At 36.9% G+C, this 26,381-nt stretch overlaps 1 protein-coding gene across 2 annotated transcripts in view; it reads left to right on the forward strand.

Annotated features, from left to right (window-relative positions):
* The window catches only part of LOC107596061 (zinc finger protein GLI2-like), a 91,663-nt gene that overhangs the window by 18,690 nt on the left and 46,592 nt on the right, over positions 1-26,381 (forward strand). For both annotated transcript variants that reach the window (XM_016286668.1, XM_016286669.1), the window contains exon 2: positions 2,552-2,673. In XM_016286668.1, coding sequence (XP_016142154.1) covers positions 2,559-2,673 — 115 coding nt within the window. In that variant the 5' untranslated portion in view covers positions 2,552-2,558. The remainder of the gene's footprint in view (positions 1-2,551; positions 2,674-26,381) is intronic.

The raw sequence follows: 26,381 nt of genomic DNA on the forward strand, positions 1-26,381 counted from the left end.
TATATATATATATATATATATATATATATATATATACACCATTCACATTCATATTCAGCAATGATTCATTAAAATGATCAAAAGTGACAGTAAAAACATTTATAATGTTACAAAAGATTTTATTTTCAAATAAATGTTGTTCTTCTTAACTTTCTATTTATCAAAGTATCCTGAAAAAAATTATTATGGTTTACATATTAAGCAGCACAGCTGTTTTCAACATTGATAATAGTAAAAAATATTACATAAGCAAATAATTTTTTTAAATATATTAAAATAGAAAACAGATTGTAATCTGTAAATTTGTACAATTTGTAAAAATACACAGTTTTACTGTTCTTTTGATAAAATAAATGCAGCCTTGATGAACATAAGAGACTTCTTTCAGAAACATAAAAAATTGTACCAACTCCAGTCCAAACGGCTTTGAATGGTAGTGTTGGTTTGTTTGTTTAATATTTATAGAATCAGTAATATATTATATTGGATTCAGACTCTAGATATCGGTAACAAGAAATGTTACAGTGCATGTTATTGAAATAATTGATTGTCATCTTTCACAGGTATGTATGAGTCATTTTTACTCTGTGTCGATTCCAAGGCAGATTTGGCTGCAGTAATAGATGTTACCGGCAAATGAAGGTGACCAGTGCCAGTAAAAGCATGTTTGCGTTTGACTAATGTCATCAAAAGTGATTCATTTCATTTAACATTCTCTTTTAACAATATGACGGTAATGATATGGAACAAGAAAAACCTTGAGTCCTGGAAGGTGTTTTCCTTAAGAGACATATAGAAATGTCCCAGTTGTTATAATTGGCCTGTGTACATTTGATGACAGCACTGACTTCACAAGCAGCATCAGGAGGCCTCGTTATTAATGTATAAATGAATCCTTTGACATCTACAATGTTTAGTTACATCTCCAAAGGAAAGTGTGAAGAGGTGTCAGTGTGACAGGATGGTAAATGTACACTCTTGGCTAACAAGCACTGAGACAGATGCTGGCCAACTCCAACAGTCCACCTCTAATCGGCTTACCTTGGCAAAGGGATGTTTGACTGGCACAAGAAATGGCTGATGAATGTGGCCACAGGTACTCTTATAGGATGCTGAACATAAGAAAATTATATTTTGGATTAGCGTGTAGAAACAACATTTAGAAGGTCAAAAGTAAAGCATCATTTAGTTTGCATGCATAATTTTCCTTTTGTAGCACACTAATATGCCAATTATTTTCCCTAAATGGTGCTTGTGGTATGAAAAATGAAGTTTTTTTTATTTTTTTGAAAAGCAAAATATAAAGTGTATGACAGTGCGAGTTCTTTATTTCATATAGTTGTGAATGTATTTTTTATTTTAAATTGTATCTCACAATGTTCCAATTTTGATTTTTCATTTATAGGGGAACGGGCTTCCAAATAGCTGGTTGATTATGGCAAAAATGTGATAATTTTTGTCAATATTGATATCAGGGTTATTTATCATGATTACTCATTGACTTCGGAAACAATGTGCATTTATTGAACTTAAAAAAAAAAATAAAAAAAAAACTTTCTTTGATCATTCATTCAACTAAAAAAACAAAAAGAAAATAAATGTAAAAATTGAATAAAAGGAATCAAAATAACAAATAAATAAATAAATAACTATAAATTTGAATAAATAATATACAATTTTTTTAAAAATAAGATCAACAGTAGTGCATTTCCACTACTAAAACTATTTAACAATTATAGAGGTTCGAATCAATGCAAAACAGAATGCAGCACAATAATCTTTTATCTCGATGATCTTGTTTTCATAATCGTTGTACTATAAGTCTATATCATAATTGAACACAAAATTGAATGAATCACCCAGCTCTTCGGTCTATTCAACATTTAGTTGTTTAACTACATTTTATGTGCTACATTATACGAGTGTTGATGTGAAAAGGATTGTTGCCCTATTTGTTTAAGCTAATTCTTCTTGCATCATGCTTTGCAAAGCATATTAAACATACTTGATTATTTGCTGAAGAACAAACAACATGGGCAGCCACAATCAGAGACTGAATGGCCTCAATTCGGACCTCTTTTCAGTCCTAAACCACTCGCTGTTTGCTCTGAACCAAGGATAATCTTGTAGGTTACACAAAGTTAAACAAGCGGCGTGCTGCCAAGTCATCTGCCTTCAGCACAGGCACTTGAGCGCTCTGACAGAGCAGAGGAGGTTCTCCGCACGCTCTCTGCTTTGTCTCTTCTGGTAACATGGCATTTTTACAACGGCTCCTCTAAGCTCTCAAAATAAACAGACAAGTCATGAGACAGGGCAGAGGGAAGTGAAGGATTTTTCTTTTGAATTGTAGTTTATTTAATGGATACATTTCAGTCACACCCTCTGATTGCCATTTGGAAGATTTCATGCATTTTTAAGACTTTGGAGTCCAGTTGCGACACCTCTTTTTGTCTGCTACCTACTGCCGCATGTTTCAGGTCATCTGTTTGTGTGACTGACACGATTAAAGCTCACGTAACGCTAAAAATCAGTTGTTGTTTTTCTCTTTCAGACTCATCATGGAGACCACAAGTCCCACCACCACAGAAAAGAAGGAATGCAAGGGGTCAGGCCTGGATGGCAGCAGTTTCTCAGACCTTCCCAAAAAGCCCTCACCGACCACAGCATCCCGAGGTACAGTAATCTCAAGTGTAAAATGGCTCACTACATTAGTTAAAAAACAAAGCTATGCACCTTTGAATTACTTTCTTTCCTATCCCGGTTTATTGTGTAAACCCAAAGGCCATTTGTAGTTTGACTTGTGAAGTGTTTGTGGCGCTTTTAAAAAAACATTTTTTTTTTTTTTGGTTTGAGTTGTCCAACCAGGCGTGTGTTTCCCAAAAGCAACTATGGTTGCAAGTTCTGTCATTACCAATAGAATTCAATAGAACTTGCAACCATAGTTAGCTAAGGATGCTTTTGGGAAATGCACCCCTGGTTGGACAACTCAAACAAAAATTAAAAAAAATTTTTTTTGAAAGCGCCACAAACAGGTTTAGACTGTTAGCACGGCTCATTTAGCCCCTGGTGCTAGATGCTGAAACTACAGCATTGGGCTGTAGTTTAGAACAGTGTTGAGAATCTGATGAGAACCTGTTTAGAACAGTGTTATTTTAGTACTATTTATAAACTATTATAATATTATTCATATTTTTTATTTTAGTTTTGGGCATTTATCATTGTTAATATTTTTCTATTTCTCGTTATCTTTTATATATAAATATAATTTAATATAATATAATATAATAAATTAAGAGTTCATTAGCAAAAACTGATAAACGCCGCTTTAAAAAAAAAAGTTCTCCACATATAGCGCGATCTGAACCCTAAACACATTTTGTCAAAAAAGCCAGTTTTGTCCACTTTCAAGGCATCGCGAGTTCACGTTTTACTGCAGAAGCCGACAAGAGCCCTTGATGTTTTTGAACAGAAGCCGATAAGTCCATTTTAGCGAATCAGCGCGCTGTATTCAGGTCAGGTGACAAGGCTACTTTCACTTTGAAAAGACGTGCTAGCTGAGAGGAGTTTCGTCAAAGCTGACTAAAAGTGATCGAGGATGGATAATTTCGACGAACTTGATGAACCTGTGATATCTTCTTCAGGGCGAAAAAGGAAAATAAAAGCTGAAACGTTTTCACGGAACCTTGCAAAAACAGCGCGTTACAATGGTGAGGGAAAAGCTACGTGTATTGCGTGTAATCACATCCATACAGTTTATGATTACAACAACAACAACGTTTGTCAAGCATCTACATTGTCATCTGAGGAGATTACAAAAATGAATGTGGAGAAATGTGGAGTTATTTGCTTTTGCTATAAAACAAACTTTTAATATGTAAAAAAAATACTTTCAAATTAACTTTAATTTGTTAAATGACCTGTATTTGTTTAAGTTATTGCTTAATCAAAACAACCCAACTGCAGTTTGATTGATATTACTTGGAATGCGCAATAAAAAAAAACGTGATTTCTGAAAAAATTTAATAAAAATGGAGTTATCGGTTTTTGCAAATTAACTCTTCAAATATTATATATACGCTGTAGCCTAGATTGTCATCTGAGGTATGTATAGAAATGTATTGCATATCGGACCGGTTTGCTCATGTATCACTTGTTGACTCAAAGATGCAAAGGAAAGAGTGAACAGAATGGACGAGAGGCTGTACATGTTTAAAAGATGTCAGTGAATGTGTGATGAAAACCCTTCTCTAACTAGGTTGAAAGGCCTTGTTCTTACCTCCAGAGTATAAATGTTATAAATTTATTAAAGCTTCAGGGAGAGCAGTGGACTGCGCTGTCCATCTGACAAACATGAAGATGGTGAAAGACCTTTGAAATGCTAATGACCTGCTCATATTATGGCATCTTACGGTTTAATGAGGGGTTTGGTGGCCTGCCATAAGAAAGTGATGATCATAAATTGTTTAAGACAAAAGGAGAAATAGGGCATCGGTGTGCTTGGGCTTTGGAAGGGTGTTATATTTTGTTTCAGTGTATGATGTTTTGGGATATTATGAATGTTAAAAGCATTCATTTGCATATTTAGAAACTCAAAAAGTATGATAACAGGAAATACTTAAGGAATAGTCATTTATTTTGTGGTGTTGTTTATTAGTTTTTGGCTGTGTTTGAATACAAACCTCAATGATAGTGAATGACCTTGTTCCTACCACTGGAGACCAGAATTTATGTATTACTAATCATGGCTGTCTGAGCTTTTTAGCATCATGGTTTTTGGCTGCCAGGGTCTGTACTGAGATGGTAATGTAGTTTTTCATTGTATGACATACTTTAATAGTGTTGGGTGACACCAATAGAGTTTGTTGGCCTGCCAGACAAAATTCATGTAAAGATAATGATTATTTTGAGTCGTCTTCAATATTAAGATCATCTTTTTTCATAGTACATTCTGGTTATTGTTGACACTGCAATTCTGCGTTGCATCATACCCATATAACATGAATAAATCAACAAATATGTGCATTAATTATGCATACATTTTTTATGTATGTATTGTCTGATAATGCATATCAGTAGACTGTTGGATAATAATTACATCTATTTAGTGTATAGTGTCCATACGAATGAAAACTGAGTCCTTGTTCACTGGAAATTGTGATATAACCTAGCTCTTCTAGGTTCAAGAGATAAGTAGTGATGGCTAATTCTTGAACAAATTATTCTTATTAGTCTGCAGTTAATTGAACAAATGCAATATACGAAGACATTCTTAGTTCTTGTGTAAAAACATTAGGACACCCACACATACTCAGTCCCGTCTCTGGAGAGCTGTCTCTCTGCATGGTTCATTTCAAACCCTGCCTGTAATTGCCAATGAATCTGAAGACTTGGATTCGCTGGTTCAAGTGTGTTTGAGTAGAGTTAGAGGATCTAAATCCTGCAGGGCAGTAGATCTCCAGGAGCAGGACTCAACTTATTTAAAGCATTTCTGAGCTATTCAATACCTTTTGTTTCGTCTCTCTCTGTTATGTCTATTTACAGCTTTTGCTCAGACTTTTATGGTGCAGAATTTGTTTTATTGAGGTCAGTTTAGCGGTTACAGGGGATCTGCAGGATTTATTAGCTACTCGGTCCAACTTTAGTTCAGTACCCCGAAACAATGTGTGCTCGGTGTAGGTACATGATACCTACAGTGTCAGTGTTTCAAAGGAAAATCTGCAAAGAAATTCCTCCAACCACCACACATTCTTTCCCACCAGTTCAGGCCAAATTTTAAACCTGTGTTCTTGAATTTAATTTGTCCTGACATGATCCTGACCAAAGTCAGTTTGCTTGGCTGCATTTATTTGACCAAAATACAGTAAAAACATTATAATTGTGAAAAATTATTAGGCAAAGCTGAACTCCAATCTTCAGTGTCACGTGATCCTTAAATCATTCTAATGTGCTGATTTGGTGCACAAATCATAATTTTTTGTATTATTATTTATGTTTTGCTGCTTAATATTTTTTTGCAAACAGTGATACATTTTTTCACGATGTTATCCCACCTCCTGATCTGTGATATTACTAGCTCCTGGTTCGATAAAAGTAGGCGGACATGATTTTCCAGCCTAGGTTCACCTTTTTTACATTAGTGAAAACACACAGAGCTGTTCTAGATTGGTCTCCAGCACCATGTCAGAGAAGAAGAGGTATTTCTTTATCCGTCCTGAGTAGCTCTCCGTAGAGACAGTGAAGAATGGGTAGGGAGGCTGGGTGGGAGGAGCAGAGAGCAGTACAGCGGGCAGCCCAGGGGAGAGAGGCAATGCACCGGGGTCAAGCCACTGGCAGAGAAAAATGTGGCTTAAAAAGCTGCTCTATCCACAACCCCACTCTAAAGGGACAGCCACTAATCTTCCTGAGAAAGGGATTTATTCTCTTTTTTCCTCTGCCTTGCCTTTCTGTTTCTCTAAATGAGGCCCTTCCGCTGCAGTGGGTTTTCTGGTCCAGAGAAAGGGGATCTCTGAGAGGATAGCATGAGCAGGCCACATTTATTTTGGTGTTGTAGGTGGTTTTTTTTGTCTTACATTTGCTGATTTGTAATGTCTTAAAAGTTTTGTGCACATATGACTCTTCTATTTCTGTGGAACACAAAATGTCTTTTTTTCTGTAAAATTCTCCAAAATGGCAAAAAAACACAAACAAGTTTTTAGCCTAACATTCTTGAAGTGAACTTTGGCCTATATGGTGATTAGATTCCCTTTTTTGGACTGCCGCCTTGAACTTGAGCACAAAATTGTCCTGAGTTGCTGTGCGGTGCTTCTCGTCATGTGTGCAACCAACTTTAGTCAATGATGTTTGGTCATCACATATTTAAAACCACTGGCGTCACGACCATTGGCAATGTGATAAGGCCACCATGTAGTAAACTAGCACAAACTCTGCAAATTTAGTGCATGAAACAAATAGTTACTTTTGTATTGGTTTTGAAACTACCTCAGTCAATACTGACCCCACCATTGCCCGACACCCGAGAAGTCATGCAGGCAGCTTACAGGAAGGCCTATTGACTGAGTCTAAATTTTTCTTCCTGTCAGATGTATGACCGCTCACTATCAGGAACAGATTGCAGTCTTTCCAGAAGATTGATACCATTTTAGAGTGGGAAATACTTTCATTTCGGCTTCCCAAAAGGTGTAAAAGCACCTAGCCTCGATCCTACCTTAGCAAGAAAAACTAAAAGATAATTTTATTGCTGTCGGTGGATAGTTTGCTTAATTTTTCTTTCCATTTTGTTCGCTTCCAGTCATGCTGCTTGTTCTGTCCTTGTAGAAACAAGCTCTTTCACAAGCGGTTAAGTGGATTTGTGCAAAGTTTCCTTCATGTGGCTTTTATAAACAGTTAAGTAAATGGCTTTCCAAGATCCCCCTGCTCTTCTCATCTTAAATTTCACATGGGGGACTGACCAGCCCCAAAAGGGGATTTAAAGATTAGATATGGTAAGTGAAAGCAGGGGGATGTCTTGATTTTGTTTTTTCGGCGAGTCCACAGGCATTTGATTGTGGCATAAAGTCTGCTTGAAGAACAAGAGATTCCGATCAAGAAGTTGAAGAAGTAGCTCCATTCCCTTCCATACTCATTAAAGAAAGTAAAAGTCAGAGAAGTTATGCCCTACATACGGAACGAGACTGGAAAGAGGAAGTCCAGTGCACTTTTCCTTTTTTGAGTTTGCTTGAGTTCGGTCACATGGGTTTTAGTCTTTTTACTTTTCGACAGTTTGATGTTAAAAATGTCTGGTGTATTTCGAACATTAGTGTGCTTGAAAATAAAGAATAATATATGTATACTGTTAACATCTGAGTTCTGAGGAATATTTAAAGTGCTCTGAAAGAACTACTTCTTTTAAAATGCGCTCTTATGCATTGCAAACTTTGCGCGAGAGAAGATTCACTATTACAAGGGCAAAGACAAACTCGTTTTGACCCATTTCTCAGATGTTGTATCTGCCAGACATGACGCGTTGACAAAGATACAGCCGCCACACAAAGATACAATGCATAACTGACTAAGAAATGAAAGAATGTGCCTCTGATATTACTTTAACGCTGAAAGGCTCTATCCTTGCTTCAAAGCCCCTTGTTAAAAGTCAAAAAGAGGCAGCTTTAGGCAACGTCTGCGCACATTAATCTCTCCATACTGGAGACATCTACACACACGGGGTCCAAAGACAACGTTACATTCCAGCCGTTTACAAGCAGTGGGAGAGAAGTAAGGAGCAATATATGGATGCTTCAGGAGATTAGCCCACTCCCTTCTCGTTCTCTATTCGTCTCTGCCTTATTTTTTCTCCTTTTTTTAACAGCGTGCCATTCCCAGCATGCACAGTTTAGTCCTAACTTCAAACGCGGAAATAATTCCGTCCTTTTTATGTTTCCAAGTGTGGATTCAAAAGCTGTGGAGTCTCTCTCCCTCACAGGTGTTTTGGTGGCCCCTTTACTGTGAATGAAAGATCAGGGTATCTATATATTAGGGGTGTAAAATTTTCATGAGGAGGGGGGGGATTCAAACAATAAATGCTGTTTTGACACTCTTTGATGTGGCGTGACAGATCACCGAATAGGCGCCTCAGTTCAAACGGCAGTGAGCGTGATCATCCCTTCCTCTTTACTACTAGTTTTAACGCAAAATAAACATGAATGAACATCTCATGCCGCATGTAATCGCTCAATCAGTGTTTCAACTGCGGAAAGACGCAGTGATGTTAACGCATCATGTTAGTGATGTCTTATTTAATTTATGTTTAAATAAGTCTGTTATGAAACAAGTTATGACGGCCACTGTGTAAATGATTATATTTCACCAATAGAAAGTGTATAATTTAGAAGTTATTTTAAAAACTGCATTTTATGCATTATTTACATGTTTGCATAAAATTTTTTAATTTGAGTGTTGATTATTATATAAAAATAAATAGTAATTTAATTTAATTTTGGGCTCTGTTGTCAGTTGTAACCTTCCCTATACTTTAGAGCAGAATCTGAGATTTTTATCCATAAGAATTTTTTTTATTATAATTAAATGTATTTAAAGAAAGAGCAATTTGTTCAGTAAACCACTGTTAAATATTTAATAAAGTGATTTTTTGTTTAGTTTTTTCCCCCTGTTGTACCAAAACCATAGTGAACTGTGACGTCAAAACTGAGGTACGTACCGAACCGTCATGTTTGTGTACCATTACACCCCTACTATATATTTATATATATACAGGGTATCTGGCTTGGGCTCAGGCAGCATGTGGTGAAATGTAGTGTCAGGTGAACAGACACATCTGGACTGTCGTTAATGAAAGCAGGGTGTGAACCTCTACCCACACACAATCCTGAGCCAGACCCGCAGCCCAGTGAAGCATGACAGGAAGAGAACATCTGAAGTCTTCCAGACATCTACAGAGGATAAACAAAGACAATATTCACTTTATAACACTCCTTCATCATTTACAGTACAAAAAGAATGTGCAAGCTCTTTCTTTTTTTTAGTTGCTTGATACAAAAAAAACTTTTTTTAAGGATTTGTAATGCTGCATTCTTTCTATTTAGGTTTAGATTCAGCTCATAGAACAGGCATTTAGAGATGCACAAAATGTTCTGGACCATATTGGTTGATATTAGATTGATTGATTGATTACCATTAGATATTTAACTGTGCATACTTTTTTTCTCTATTTTTACATTAAAAAAGGAATAGTTTTTTCTTACACTAATGTTATAACTTGTAATTGCTGCAAGATGAGGCTTCTTTCCATTCAGTTGATTGTGAGAAGCATTAGCAACAGGAACCAAGAGGGGCGGAGCTTAGCAAAGGCTCAGTTAGCACTTTTCAAGCCTTTATCAAGCAAATCAAGAAGCATTCAACTATTCCAGGGGTGGCGAACGTCGGTCCTGGCGAGCCGCAGCCCTGTAGAGTTTTGCTTCAACCCTAATCAAACACACCTGAACAAGCTAATCAAGGTCTGAACGGTTATTAGGAAGCTACAGGCAGGTGAGTTTTAATTAGGGTTAGAGCTGAACTCTGCAGGGCTGCGGCTCTCCAGGACCGGAGTTCGCCACCGCTGAACTAGTCTTTCAAAATGCTCAGCGTTGTAGGAGGTCTGCACAGAAATGTATGTTAAATATAATATCTAGAAACACATTTATTACTACAGTTAAATGCACAGCTGCAGAGCCTCTGTAATATGCTGCTTTCCAGGAAAAGAATTCCCACAGATTGGCGGTTGGTGTGTCAGCAGGTTGTCCTGCGTTAAAGACAGACAGGGGGGCCGACAGTAGTAGTCATTACTGGACACGCTCCAAGGACAGGGCCTAGACGCACTATTGTAAACTGTGCGACCAGCAAAATAAGCAGCGGGGGTTGACTGTGTAAATGCAGTCGGTCAAGTGATAACAAACAGAGGAATCCTCCGACCGCTGGTAGACAGACAGTACTGCATGCACTGCAGCATGATTCGGCTTCTTTCACCATTCATTGAAGTACTGAATGTCAATATACAGTAGCTCTGTCGTATACTTACTTGCACAGTATCGCAGATAGTTTGGCAAACTGATTCAAGCCAGTGCTGTATCAACACAATTCTATGCTGTCTTCTTTGTGCCTTTGATAAGGATGGCGGTTACCTACTGATGGAGCTGGACTACTAACTTACTAACATTGAGTCAAAGTACAAGTTGTTGTAACCCAAGAACACAGAGGCACTGAGGTCCCATTGCTGCTCTCATTGTACCTTCCAGCAAGTTGCTTTGGATAACCAAGTAACCTTGAGCAAGTACTTAACCTCAGTCTCCTAAAGGTAAAATGTTCTTACAGGTAGTACTGTTAATCTTGAAAAGGTCCACAAATGGAATATAATCAATATATTAATGCAATATATTTTCCAAAAATAAAAATGCTGTCATCAGTCTGTCAAAACTGAATGATGTTCTTATAATTGCATCTTGGTTGCTCTTTTCAGTGCAATTACAAGAAATGGTGGCTGAAGCTTTCAAACTTTAAGATGCAAAGGACCATAAAAAAAGTGGTCCACAACAAGCTCATATGCTAAATTCCAGTTTAGAAACAGACTGCAATGTAAGTCTTTATTCTATAATAGTCCTCCCCTCCCGTTACTGCAAGTTCAATCATTGAGTCAGTTATTTGAACTTGTGAACCAAATCAGTTTGATTCATGAATAAATCACTCACACTAATCTTGTTAACCAGATCGATTGATTCGCTAAAAAGATGTGACTCACAAGAAAGATTTGTTCACAAACCAGACAGCTACTTCTCTCTCGAACTTGCAACTCTCGATGAATGAGTCAAGTAGAGCTAGAATGTTTTTGTGAATAACAAAGTTAAACTGAAAATTCATTCTGGTTACAATATAGCATATTTAACACTAACGTGTTTTTGCAATCTTTTAGAAAATTAATTTGTTGTAATTGCATGGAAAACAGTGACCATTTCAGTCATGAAAACATCTCATTTTATGTTCTACAGAAGAAAGTCATATGAGAGTGAGTAAATGATGACAGAACCTTTGCTTTTAGACTAAAACTCAGAAGAAACCAAAGTTCGTTCAAAGAGAAGATTGTCTAAAAATCAGAAATGTCTGCTGTGCACTTTTCTTCGTTTGTAAGAAGAAATTTTAAGCCTTATGTGGGGCTTGCCATGTTAGCTAGCAGGCTCTTTGAATTTCCTTCTTGCAGATCTGTTTGATTCGTGCTCATAAACCTGCTGGTCAAAATGTCAGGGAAAATAGTGTTAAGAAAATAATACATGGATGGCTATTTGCTCAGATTTGCTGAAGCATTGGCCTCTGGAGGAAGCCACAGGATGTACAGTATCATATGTACCGCTCACTCCTCTCCTTCTGTGTGGCCTGTGGGCAGCAGGGAAAAGCTGCCAGAGACCAAAATATTTTGGAATTTTGAAAGCTTGTACATGGGAAATGGAATCTAAATGTTTCCTTACTCATTTGCTTCTTATAAAAGCCAACTCACTCTGCTGGCAGCAGCGTACAGTCTCAATCATTCTTAAAACAATTTTCCCAAAATAAGTCTAGCTTATGGTAAGAGAAGAAGTGAAAAAAAAAGTTTAGCTTTCAGGAAAATGAACACGATTTCCAAATGAAATCCATGCCATTCGAATACTTATTCGGCTGGAACCACCGCCTACACACCCAATGGATGAGAAAGCAGGTTTTTGCTCATGCAAAGTCCAAGTTTAAGGTCCATCTGATTCTCGAGGTATAAATCAGTGTGAATTTAAACTCCGTTGTGGCTTAGGTAGTTTCCCACATTGTAAACTATGCATTCTTGGTCTGTGCTTCAAAGAGAAAAAAGGTCATCCCAAGGCACCAGCAGATACGGACTTGTTCCTGGCCCCAGTGCTCCCTCTAACCCGCCTCCTCCTGGAGCCGAGTGGTTTAACGTGGATCCAGTAGGATAGTATCTTATCTTTGACGGCATGAGACTGATGGAATAAACAAGACATGCACTTGACATGTCGTGGCATGGAGCCATGTAGGTATCAACACAGATATGAAAGATCCAAATGTAACAGGAAGCAGAGTAAAATCTCAAACATTTCAGCATGTACTTGTGCTTAATTGGAATGTTCAGATAATGTACAGTGAATTATGGAATTTAAAGGTTTGTAGAAGAGAAATATCTTTCTGCAGAAATCAAACTTGACAGTATTTAAAGGATTCATATGAAGTTGCTAAAAAGAACATTATGTTGTGTATTTGGTGTAATGCAATGTGTTTATGCGGTTTAAGGTTCAAAAAACACATTATTTTCCACATACTGTACATTATTGTTTGTCCTCTATGCCCCGCCTTTCTGAAACACGTAGATTTTTTACAAAGCTCATCGGTCTGAAAAGCGAGGTGTACACTGATTGGCCAGCTATCCAGTGCGTTGTGATTGGCTGAATAAAACCATGTTGTGATCGGAGAAACGACAAACAACAAGCGCTACTCTACACTGCTCAAAACTCACGTTTGAATCATCAGTGGAAAATTCTTTAAATATAAAAAATGTACTTACAGGCTGTGAGTCAGAAGCGCCAGACTGTCCTTGCAAAGTTGGAACTGCCCCACAAACAGCCTTTGTGCACAGACGCATTGAAGGCTACTCTTCCAGGTTCAGGAAACAGTCCTCCATAAAATGCGCTGCACACATCTGAATATTTGGGTTGGGTTTCTGGAACAGTGTTGTAAATACAACTTAACTACTGATTTCTAGTTGTGTCCTCTTTTGGAAGGCCAGCATGGATCAGCTCTAGGCATGACGAAGCAAATATCATACTCTTTTGGAAGGCCAAACAAAGTAGTTTCGCTTTCACAATGAAACACAGCATCTTCAAGACATGGCGGCGGCGGCAACAACAATACTACAGCGTGAATAAAAGTTACGCCTTCTTTCTTTGCGTGAACATTTGGGCGGTGTTATGCAAATCTTCCCACACAGTGACGTAGACATGTGGAGGCGTGTTTAAACGAGGCGTTTTAGGAGGGCGTGGACGAGTATCTCTTTGGGTTTGAGACTTTAGTCTTTGCAACTTTAGGGATCTTATCTATGCACGAACAGCTTGTAACACTCCAAAGAGAAAGGAAAATTTGAAATTGCTCATATGACCCCTTTAATTACAGTGGTCGCTCTGATATGTCTTTTTTTTCCTCAAATTGAAAAATACACTACTGTTCAACAGTTTAGGATATATATGATTTTTGTTTTCATAATGATTTCAGAAGTAGCATGTGACACTGAAGACTGGAGAAATGGCAGCTGAAAATTCAGCTATTCAGAGGAATAAATAATATTTTCAAATATATTAAAATAGAAAAGTTGAATCTTAACATAATTATTACTGTTTTTACTGTACTTTTTTTTATTAGCATCAAATAAATGTAGTCTTGGTGAGAATAAGCGACTTCGAAAAACATTATTAGAAAAATTTTGCCACACTTTTGAATGGTAGTGTACCTGCTTAATAGATTCTAACATTAATTTTTTTATAGTTTATTTTGATCAGTTTTATTAATAGTTATTGCAATCCCACATTGTACATTTTGTAAATTCTTATCACTTAAATGAATGTTTACTAGCGTTTTTGTTGATTATATTTGTACTGAAGATGAGAGAACAAAGAATATTAATTTTTTTCCATTTTTGTTCCCCCCTCTTGTTTCTGTAACATTCAGTTAATTCGTTGTGTATTCATTAACTCTACACTGGTGTTTGGGACATAGCCAATTAGCAGTCTGCTGCAGGTAACGTTTTCTTCTGTCAAGCGAGTCTCGCCCTGCTGGCAGCGACATAGAGGCATCTGGAGCCAGAGGGAGCTGTGCCGGCTCTGCCAAGAGCAGGAGGCGAAAAAGGAACATAGTTTCTCCCACACAACCCACCACTTCACAGCATAAACATCATTGCCTTTACAATACCATTGTTTACACAGCCACAGAATAGCTAAATGGATTGAGAGCAATGTTGACTGAGACCTTGTCACTGACTGACTGAATTGTAGTGTTGGTCCAGTGTGTAAGTATGCTCTCTCTTATCTAATTTAAGCAGTCAGCGAATACCGCAGACATACAGACCAGGCCTCCATTGTGTCATCGCACAGATATCATCCAAAAGTGTTTTGATTTGCCTTCTACTCTGCTGATAGATTTCTGTGGGATATTATTTAGCAAAGCAAAGCAAGTTCCAGGGACTTCATTTGAACTTCACACCCTAAAGGAATGTTATCATATGCATATGTATTTATTTTGTTTATTTATTGCTTGCTTGCTATCAGTTGAGTATGTATTAATGTATTAAAGTGTACATTATGATGGTGTGATGTCTAAATTCATTTGTAGCATTTAAAATTTTAGGCTTTATTATTTTTCATTAATATAAAATATAGAATTTTTATATTGCGGCATTTATATTTACTTAGTTTATATTTTGGAGGATTTTGATGACTATGAGCAATACATCTTTATTATTTTTATATCTTAACAACCTAGACAACCTTCATATTTGTCAGACCTTTGAAAGGCTTTCCATTCAAAGCAGTATGCTAACTGTTATCAGAGACTATTTTTGGTACCTCGTGGCAAAAGAATCAGAATAAGGCATGTCTGAAATATGTTATTGCAGGTGGGTTCATGCTGACTGTTGAAATGGTCTGTTTGTGTAGCCAAATTCTGACACCTCAATAGGTTTTGAGCTGGCAGGTTGTCAAATGCTTTGAGACGCTGTAATTGGCATATAGCTGCTAATGATAATGTGCTCAAACAGAAGAATACTCAGTGTGACACATTCCCATGTTCAGTCCACGCAAACTCTATCCATCCATCTATCCATCTATCCATCTATCCATCTATCTATCTATCTATCTATCTATCTATCTATCTATCTATCTATCTATCTATCTGACTATTTCTGTGTCTGTCATTCTATCTATCATTTTCAAACTTGTACCATGTACCTATGTCATCATGTAAGCTCACTGTAACTAAGACTTTAACAGTACAGAAACAAACACTGATGCAGGAGCACCATCTGATACCCATTGAAGGATCTGCTCGTGGATGTGAATACATCTGTGGCACATGTGTATCTTCATCAAGGCGGCAGCAACTGTAAAACTTCAATGCCCTTTGAGATTACTTTGCAAGAGAGGAGAACAGCTTTTTAATCAAATTTCTTGGTAAAGCATGGTTCTGTTTTACGCCACCGTTTCTATCGCGACAGAAGTTGGAAAACCAGATGTTTATTTTGTGTGTGTGGATGTGCTACTCTAATTGCCATCTCTGTTTACATTTGTAAACATGTGATTGCATTTCATTTCTTCTGTGGGACATGAAAAATATTTTGAGGAATGTTTTTGGTCAAACCATGAAAATCAATGGGGTTCAAATCGATTGTACCTCATTGACTTTCATTATGTTCCACACACAAAAAAAAGTAATATAGGTTTGGAATGACATGGTGAGGAAATTATAATTTTTGGATGAACGATACAGTTAAAATACAAAATATATGATGACTAGAGTTGGCACACCCTCCTTAGCAAACTCTAAATGGAAAACAGGAACATGTTGAGGCACTTTGATTACTGTCTAAATATCTTTGTAAGAGAAAACTTCTGGTAGTCATTTAGATTTTTGGCCTACTGACAAAAGCTGATGCAGAACAAAAGGTTCATCAAAGACATCATGAGCGATGAATGCAAAATTTGGGTTCCATGTTTTAAGATGCATTTAAAAAAAATGTGCTGCTCATGTGCTGCCCTGCAGGATAAATCCACAGTCTCCATATGAGTCATTTTATTCTGGTAAATCACCTGGCGTTGCATTTTGTTACTTTAGATACTAGAGAATAGGCAAGCCGAACCATTTCATTGTGTCTTATAGCTGAGGGCACAGCAAACTTTCATATCCCTTATTCTGTCATCCTTCAATAGTGTAATTTTACCTGTCACTAATTATCAAATTAAGGTGTCTAAAGTGACACCCCTCTCTATTATGTGTTAATGACCTGCCTCTTAGCTCAGACAGAGTGTATTGTATTGCTCTTCCTGGCTGTCAGGCTGTGACCAGTGGCTTTTAGTCTCCACGTGTTTTAAGTATTCACAACACATATCTTGAAGCTTGTCGTCTTCTCTTTCTTTGCCTTGAGCTAATTGCTGACAATTATCAATCTAATTGTACTCCATCATCGTTTCTATGACCACAGGTAATGAGAACTGACTAATTCAGACAGGTCGGGGCTCTTGAGTGGGTGTAGACTTTAACAGTTTAAAAAAACGTTAGTGCAAAGATGTTCTGATAGTTGTGATTGTCAGTTTGATCTGTAAGTGTAAGGTTTGACCATGTACAATGAAAAGACGTCCATGTACAGTTCAAAGCTTTTTTATCTTTACAGGCTTATTGTGTACAGGTGAATCTCATGCAAATCATTCCAAAATGTACCACAAAATAAGATATTATTTTTTACATTAATTGTGCATGAATCCAATTTTTTTTTATGGATTTATGATTTTCATGACTATTTAACACAATTCATTATCATTACCATAATGCATACAGATATTTCACTTGTTAGTTTTTAACATCTACAAACACGAAAGCCAGTACAAAACGAATACTAGTCAAATTATATTTAAATAATTCATATATACAGTATAATTATATATTATATTTCAAAAGCACATTAAATAACATTGTTTTAAAATAAATTATATTTTTCAGTATTAATTAGTATAGTTATGTGATTGTCATTTTTATAAATTTTTGTTTTGTGTAATATTTCTATTTAGCTTCAATTTAAATTAATTTCAGTTTTAGTACTTAAACATTTGTTTCAATTAGTTGCAACTTAAAGGCAACACTTCTCATTTTTTGTGTAGTTTTATTTAAGTTTTTCATCTAATATGTACATTTTATTGTATTTCAGGTTTATTTCAATTAACAAGTGCATATAAATAGTTTGTTGCTTTAAATAAGATATCATTGGGTTTTGTTGTTTTTGTTGTATTTATGTGAATTTTTTAGTATTATGGTAATGAGAATTGGGTAGATGATGTGATTAGTTGTCATGAAGCGATCATTTTCCCACTTAGATGGCTACATAACAAATAAGTAAATACATAGATGTAAAACATTTTTGTAATTTAGTTATTTTATTATGTGAGAAGAAGGAGATTTTGTTGGAAGGGACAACAATCAATTATTGGTTTTTACAGTCATTGACTGCAGAATGCCACGATTCGCCAATCAGAATAAAGTATTTCAGAGAGCCGTGTAATAGTTTTGTTGGGTGAAATATCACCTGGACAAGTGAAGACTATAACCACTACATTAGGAGAAGCACAAGTTGTCTTAAAAGTTACGCTCTAATGCTGTAAATTACAGCTTCAGTAGAGTTTTGGCATTTCCCCCTCCCCCCATCCTCCCGTCCCCTATTTAGCCCTGCAGGCTCTATCTTCAAACAATTGGCTGTTTGCCCGCTTTGTCTCTGTCCTAGTTAGCACCGTGCCATTGAGCTGTGAGGTCAGTCACTGGCACTTTTCAGTAAAGTGTTGGAGGGCTGTCTCAAACCCCTCTGAAGTGTTTACCTAGACCCCTTTCTTGTGCTTTAGCCCTCCCTGCAGCCTGCACTAAGATAAATATTGCCCTGTGTAGAGAGCTCTCTGAGAGGCAGACAGAGGCAAGCTTCTGCTCGTCTGACAATATTTACAAGAGCTCTAAGAGGAGTTAAACGAGTGTGTGAACAAAACGTAGTAGACTCACAGTTGACTTTTGTCCCGACGTTAAACACGAGGATGTTTTGAACTTTTAGCTTTGATACAAGACACCACAAAAAATGTCCCAGGGGTGTCCACAAAAAATTAGACCAAGTTTGCGCCGAAATACAGTGAACTGCCATTGCAGATAGCATTTTAAAGGGGTCATATGATGCTGCTAAAAAGAACATTATTTTGTGTATTTGGTGTAATGAAATGTGTTTATGCGGTTTAAGGTTCAAAAAACACATTATTTTCCACATACTGTACATTATTGTTTCTCCTCTTTGCCCCGCCTTTCTGAAACGTGTCGATTTTTACAAAGCTCATCGGTCTGAAAAAGCAAGGTGTGCTCTGATTGGCCAGCTATCCAGTGCGTTGTGATTGGCCGAATTCCTCAAGCGTGTGACGGAAATGTTATGTCCCTCACCATATTGTGATGCCTGCGGCAACCACATGTGACAACCCCGGGCTGGACTCGCCAATCCGGCGATCAACACCGCAAAGTTGAAGTATTTCCTCAGCGACCAGCACGGATCAGCTCTAGGCATGACGAAGCGATATCGTCCTCTTTTGGAAGACCAAACAAAGTAGTTTCGCTTTCACAACGAAGCACACAGTGCCTTCACAACATGGCTGCAGCGTCAACAATACTACAGTGAGAATAAAAGTTACGCCTTCTTTCTTTGCGTGGTGGTTGACTCTTAACTTTTATAAAGAATATCTCTTTGGATTTGAGACTTTAGTCTTTGCAATTTTACAGATCTTCTTTATGCACCAAGAGCTTGTAACACTCCAAAGAGAAAGGAAAAATTGAAATTGCATCTTATGACCCCTTTAAGGCATTATAGGCACTCTCCAGATGAGAATGCAGTTCCAAAAGGTAGGCAATTTATAAATTATATTTATTTGCATCATATGTATGTATGTATTTATTTATTTACAATGCATAATGTTCCTTATTATGTAAATTAGAATTCATTATAAATTATATAATTATATAAATTTTATTTATGATTCTTTTTATATCACAAACGTATGATAAAAAAGAATTGTATTGAACAGTGACAATTTTACACAATATAAACTAACACCAAAATCTATTGAAACCACTTGAGAGTTGAGGGTCTTTCTATTTGTGTGCTTGCTATGTAGAGAGTTTCAAAACAGTCACTTATTAGGGTACATCGGTTAGGATACTACATTATATTTGCCTATGTAGGTAGCTTACTATGTTTTGAAACAGACCCTCTGATATAAATTAATTAATAAAAAAATTTATCACATTTTTTAAGTACATAAAACATGTACATTTATGTAATTTTATTTTATTTCATTTCATTTATGGAGAAACAGTGCCCCACACAGTAGCAGCTTGTAGCCAAATATTATTAGTCATTCACAATGACAAGGCACTGTAATTAATTAGTCTTGTTTGCGTTCTTTCATTTAGACTTGAATGAGGAGAGACATATAGACTAACATTTCCCTACGTCTCCCCTCACTGACCTCCCTACCAGTGTGTGGGTAGGAAAAAAGCTACATGTGTTACTCATGGGTTCTTGTTTATTTCGTTTTATGCTTTCATTGCCGCCAAGTAAACATTTCATTTGCAGTCTGTTAGAAAGTCACTTTAGCAAACTGTGGTTTCAGAGGTATAGCAGGGGGAGTATAGCAGATTGCTCTGTGTGCTGCATTCATGAGACCCTGACATTAGAGCTGCTCTCTAGTGCCTCTTTACCTGGGTTCACCTCAGCAACCACCAAAACATAGGATTAGTTTATTTACAGTGAGTTTTTTGACTGAAAACGAACAGGATTTAAAGCTGACACGTTTAAACATTAATTAAAATTTCGTCTGGAACTGTATTCATTCTGTACATGGGTATTAACGTAAAGCTCATACCAACCACTTAAATTACACGTTCAGCATCCAAAACATCTTGGTCAGGTTAGGAGAAGCCAACTGAAAAAATATGCTTTGAGGATAAGGCCCTGTGTAAACCGTTAGAGCACTAAAAGTAGTAAACAGGTGGGCCCCCAAATTGGGCACAATGGTGGGAAAAGCATGACTTGACTGAAAGGTTTCCCACAAGAAAGGGCACTCACTGGATAGTACCGGTCTACCACAATGATTTATGGGCACCAGGCGACACGGCACAAAGAAACACACGTAAGTTCCTCAAGTCTTACTCATCACTGGAAAGAACCTAAAAACAACAGGTCTGCTCCCCTCTACTTCCCCCTTCAACCCTGTTTTACGGCAACGGGTCTTATTCTTACTAGAGCCAACATTTTTGTGAAGTACAGCTAGGCAGCATGATGTTGTCATATGAATGAACTGATGGTAGAAATGTGACAAACAGTAGAAATTGTGCTTACTGTTGAATATTTTTAAAAACCACACAGTATAACTAAAGGTTGTTTTACAGTCCTCGGGCAATATTGCAACTTTGCACATGAATATAGAATTAAACAGATGTGTTTGTGTCAGATGTGTCACTGTCACAGTTTTGCATACATTGGCTATATACATTTCTACATATACATATTTCATATACAATGACCATGGCTTAGACAAAATCTTCTATAATATATATATATATACATTTGTGTTTATATATATTTGTTTGTTTGCTTATTTATTTATGCTTTGAGTCTAATTTTTTATTTTTTACTTTTTTATTTTATTTTTTTAAATTGTTTAAATCAAATATGACCTAGTTTGACTCTGTTGTATAGATGCCTTACTTATTCTTTTGTTATGAATAATCTTTTGGTTTACATTTATCAATTGCCAAAATAAATAAATTGAAATGGCATGACGTTCTTTTATTTATTTTTAATAATATTTTAAGTAATTAGTATTCATTTGTTAAAATGAATTTAAACAAGATTTCAATTCAATTAATTTAAATTTAAAAAGTGTTTAAACAAGTTTTTAAAATATAAGTTAATTTTATCATTTGTTTAATTTTAGTGCTGTCAGATCGATTAAATGCGTTTATTCACATCCAAAATAAAAGTTTGTGTTTACATAATATACTGTATGTGTGTGGCTGAATTTCCATCAGCCATTTCTCCAGTATAAAGTGTCACATGATTATTCTAATATGCTGATTTATTATTAGAATTATCAATACTGGCAATAATTGTGCTGCCAAATATTTTTTTGGAAACTGCGATACTTTTTTCAGGATTTTTTGATGAATAAAAAGTTGAAAAGAACAGCATTTATTCAAAATATAAATTTTTTCTAACAATATTAATCTTTGCTATCGCTTCTTATCAATTTAACACATCCTTGCTGAATAAAAGTTGTAATTTCTTTCAAAAAAAGAAAGAATACAAATTTACTGACCCCAAACTTTTGAACTGTAGTGTATATTGTTAGAAAAGATTTATATCTTAAATAAATGCTCTTCTTTTTAACTTTTTATTCATCAAAAATCCTGGAAAAAAGTATCACAGGTTCCAAAAAAATATTAAGCAGCACAACCGTTTCCAGCACTGATAATAAATCAGCATATTAGAATGATTTCTGAAGGATCATGTGACACTGAAGACTGGAATAATGATGCTGAAAATTCAGCTTTGCATCACAGGAATAAATTAGATTTTAATGTATATTAAAATAGAAAAAAACATATTTTACATCATAATAATATTTCACAATATTAAATAGTTTTCTTTTATTTTTGATCAAATAAATGCAGCCTTGATGAGCATAAGAAATGTTTAATGTTTTTCCTGTGAAAATACACATACATTATATATTTACGAAATATGTCATATATATTCATATTTACATATCATATGGAGAACTTGCACAATTGGTGGCTGACTAAATACTTTTTTTCCCCACTGTATGATATATGAATATATATATACTCATGTAAATATTTCTTAAATATATACATGTATGTGTGTGTATTTAAATATACACAGTACACACACATATATTATGTAAACACAAACGTTTATTTTGGATACGATTAATCGATTTGACAGCACTATTAAAGGGGTCATATGATGCGATTTAAATTTTTCCTTTCTCTTTGAAGTGTTACAAGCTCTTGGTGCATAAAGAAGATCTGTAAAGTTGCAAAGACTAAAGTCTCAAATCCAAAGAAATATTCATTATAAAGGTTAAGAGTCAACCACGCCTACCTAAAACGACTCATTCTAACACGCCCCCACATGTCTACGTCACGATGTGGGAAGATTTGCATAACGCCGCCCAAATGTTCATGCAAAGAAAGAAGGCGTAACTTTTATTCTCGCTGTAGTATTGTTGTTGCTGTGTATTTCGTTGTGAAAGTGAAACTACTTTGTTTGGTCTTCCAAAAGAGGACGATATCTGCTTCCTCATGCCTGGAGCTGATCCGTGCTGGTTGCTGAGGAAATACATCAACTTTGCGCTGTGGATCAACGGATCGGCTTTCACCCCAGACAAAGCGGAGTCCAGCCTAGGGTCGTCACATGTGGTTGCCGCAAGCCCGCCGGCTGCACCGTTCTCAAGCCCACCGGCCTCCTCTCACTCTAGCCCGCCGTGTGTGACGCTGTGTTTCGTTGTGAAATCGAAACTACTTTGTTTGGCCTTCCAAAAGAGGACACAACTAGAAATAAGGGGTTAAGTTGTATTTACAACACTGTTCCAGGACATTTCAACCCAAATATTCAGCTGTGTGCAGTACATTTTATGGAGGACTGTTTCTTTATCCTGGCAGAGTAGACTACAATGCCGGCTGTTCTGACTCAAAGACTGTAAGTACGTTTTTTATATTTAAAGGATTTGCCACTGACGATTCAAACACGAGTTTTGGGCAGTGTAGAGTAGCACTTGTTGTTTGTCGTTTCTCCGATCACAAATGCAGACTGGTTTGGTTTTATGTTTACACGGCGCGATGCAACGCAACGCATAAAAAGACAGTACAAGTCATTATAATCCGTAATTATGTCCCCACTGGATGCAACAAAGGCCTCATTTATAATGGGTTTTAATGTTTTTGTCTTGTCGCTCCAGGACGTGACGTGACGTGACGTGACATGACATGTGGCCAAGTATGGTGACCCATACTAGGAATTAGTGCTCTGCATTTACCCATCCAAAGTGCGCGCACACACACAGCAGTGAACACACACACACACACACTGTGAACACACACCCGGAGCAGTGGGCAGCCATTTATGCTGCGGCACCCGGGGAGCAGTTGGGGGTTCGGTGCCTTGCTCAAGGGCACCTCAGTCGTGGTATTGAAGGTGGGAGAGAGTGCTGTACATTCACTCCCCCCACCTACAATCCCTGCTGGTACGAGACTCGAACCCGCAACCTTTGGGTTACGAGTCCGACTCTCTAATCATTAGGCCACGGCCTGACAGTATAGTGAGGGGCGTAACATTTCCATCTCACGCTTGAGGTATTCGGTATTTTTTTTTTTACCTTAAACCGCATAAACACATTTCATCACACCAAATACACAAAGTAATGTTCTTTTTAGCAACATCATATGACCCCTTTAAATTTATAATTTTATGTTTCTATTAATTTAAAAACAGTTTATGTAAGTTTAAATGGTTTAAAAAGTTTATATATATTTATATATACACATATATAAACTTTTAGAAATATAATTTTATTATTATTATATTTTTTAAAGATTAGATGATAATATAGATATATTCTTTTGGCATGATATACAAACTTACTCATATCATGATATAAGATTTTGGTCTTGTGGATGGTTTGACCTTATATAATCTTATATCATGATATGACATATTATGATAATTTGCTCATTACCTCCATGACCCCCTATATTCAAGGATCATCCAGAATTGGAGGCTGTTGTACACCCTCCTTCTTTGAAAAACTTTGTGAATCATGGTACAGGCGGAATGCACCTTTTGTCTGGGAGAAAGAAGCTCTCATCCTCCCATCCCCCTTTCCCTTCTCTAATGGGAGGCCCCCATTCCAGCCTGTTAGACATTTTCCTGCACCCCCCAGCACTCTGTTGCTATCCCATAAATTGAGCTTTCCCTTTGGAGGCACTAATTAAGAGCCTAATCCTCTCATCCGCAGAAAAGAGGAGGGCTGAGGGGAAACGTTTCCTTGCAGTTCATTATCTATGTGTCCAATGGCGCTGATGCTGGCAGTGCCGCTCCTGATCGTAAATGTTGTAAAAAATCACAGCCGTCTATAAATCATCTCACTTTCGCAGTGTGATGGCATGAGACGGTTATTGTGAGCCAAGACGCTTCTGGTTAAAGTAAAGAACGCTGCCAATTTTGGCGCTGGTAGTAATGAAGGGCCTCTTTGAAGCATGTAGGGTCCAAACGGCTGAGTAAAAAGCAATGGACAGCACTGAAAGGCATGAGCCACGGGGATATGGCAGCAAGAGGGGAAGTTTCATCCACGGGAAGTGATGCATTCACAATGGAAAAGAATTTTAATGAGGGGTCTTATTGTCAATGGCACCGAGGCAAAGCAATTGTGACCTGGAACTACACAAAAAGGATGCTAAATGCTGAGTAACAGGAATAAATGTTTTGCTACGATTGCTTACTTCATTCCAGCCTGCCAGGAAGACCACTGCCTGGGTGTAGAAGAATAACAAAAAGGCCGAAATGGAGAATGGACCAAAGCTTCTTTGGTTTATGAAAAGGACAAAATTGCTTGGCGTTTGTGGCCCGAGGCATCTGAAGTAGGAGTACAAACAGAAATTGGAGGGCCCCCTAGAGAGGGCAAAGAAGAGGTACTGCAACCAGCCTGTCTGACCCCCAACTGAGGCATCCGCAAGACCAATAACAGTGTGCCTTCACAGATGTTTTCAGTTTAAGGTTTACAACAAATTCTTTCACATAATTCCCCCAGAGCATGTTGAAGTCAGAGCCAGCATTTGGCTAGATAGCCAGGGCCCTGTTTTGTGTAAATGGGCTATTACCTTAACTGAATCTTATCACATATGGAAACCCCTCTCAGAGCATAAAAGTCTTGTTTAAAAAGTAATTGTTTACACAAAAATGATTTACTCGTTCCAAACCTGTATGACTTTTTTCTTTTACACAACACAAAAGATATTTTGGTTTTTGTCCATACAATGAAACTCACTGGGGTCCAAAACAACATTGCCTTTCACTGAAACATTTTTCAAAATATCTTATCTTTGTGTTTCACAGAAAGAAAGTCATAAAGGCATTTTTTTCATGTGTTCAAAAAAATTTTGGATCTCTTTTTATCACTTAGTAAATCATGAAATAAAAAAAAAAATCATGATTTTTTTTGGAAATTATTCTATAAATCAGGCGAATTGTATATGAAGAAACACCTCTGTAAAAACCTTCAGAATATAGAAGATATAGGGCTGAGAAAAAAATATTTTGAGAAAACAGGCTTTAAAAATATTATAATTGAAATCTTCTGACGCAAATGTATGATTATTAAAAAAGTAATACGTGTAATAAAATAAACACTTAAATGTTATGTTATGGAAGCAAAATAGGCCAAAATCTTCAAATTGACCAGATTATAAAAAAAAACGATGGTTTTTCCTGATAGTGTCTAAAGCTTTGTTGGGTTTTGAAATGGGTCACAGTGGGTCTTGTTTGGAGACCACTGCTTTATGCAACACTGAGGAAAACATCGTCTCAATTTTGAGTGTTGACTTTTTCTCCCCCACCCCCCCCCCCCCACATAACAAGGTCTCACCTCCATGTGAACCCAAGCAGGGATTCCCTTTTATGAATCACTGTGGCTCTTGAGCCCCTGCTTTGTCTTGATGTGAGAATACTTCCTCCATAGCCATCATTCCTGTTGTAAAAGACCTTTTGGTGGACCAGTTGTGCTGAAGCAGCGCTGACCACTGTTAGCACACTCATTGTGTTAATGGACATCCTTTGTATCAGCCGCAGTTCAGAGGCCAAAGTGCCTCATGGAACACCGTAGAGACCAACGTTCCCAAGAGAAGATGTTCAGTTGAACTCCCTTTTCCGTTTTTAGATTTGTAGAGTTCAAGGGAGTGCATAACCATGAGCCTGTATTGGAAACCCTCAATCACGCTAAGCTGATGTTTTCTGAGTTTCTATG

Source organism: Sinocyclocheilus grahami, unplaced genomic scaffold (genome assembly GCF_001515645.1).
Source record: "Sinocyclocheilus grahami isolate Dianchi unplaced genomic scaffold, SAMN03320097.WGS_v1.1 scaffold214.1, whole genome shotgun sequence".
NCBI lineage: Eukaryota > Metazoa > Chordata > Actinopteri > Cypriniformes > Cyprinidae > Sinocyclocheilus > Sinocyclocheilus grahami.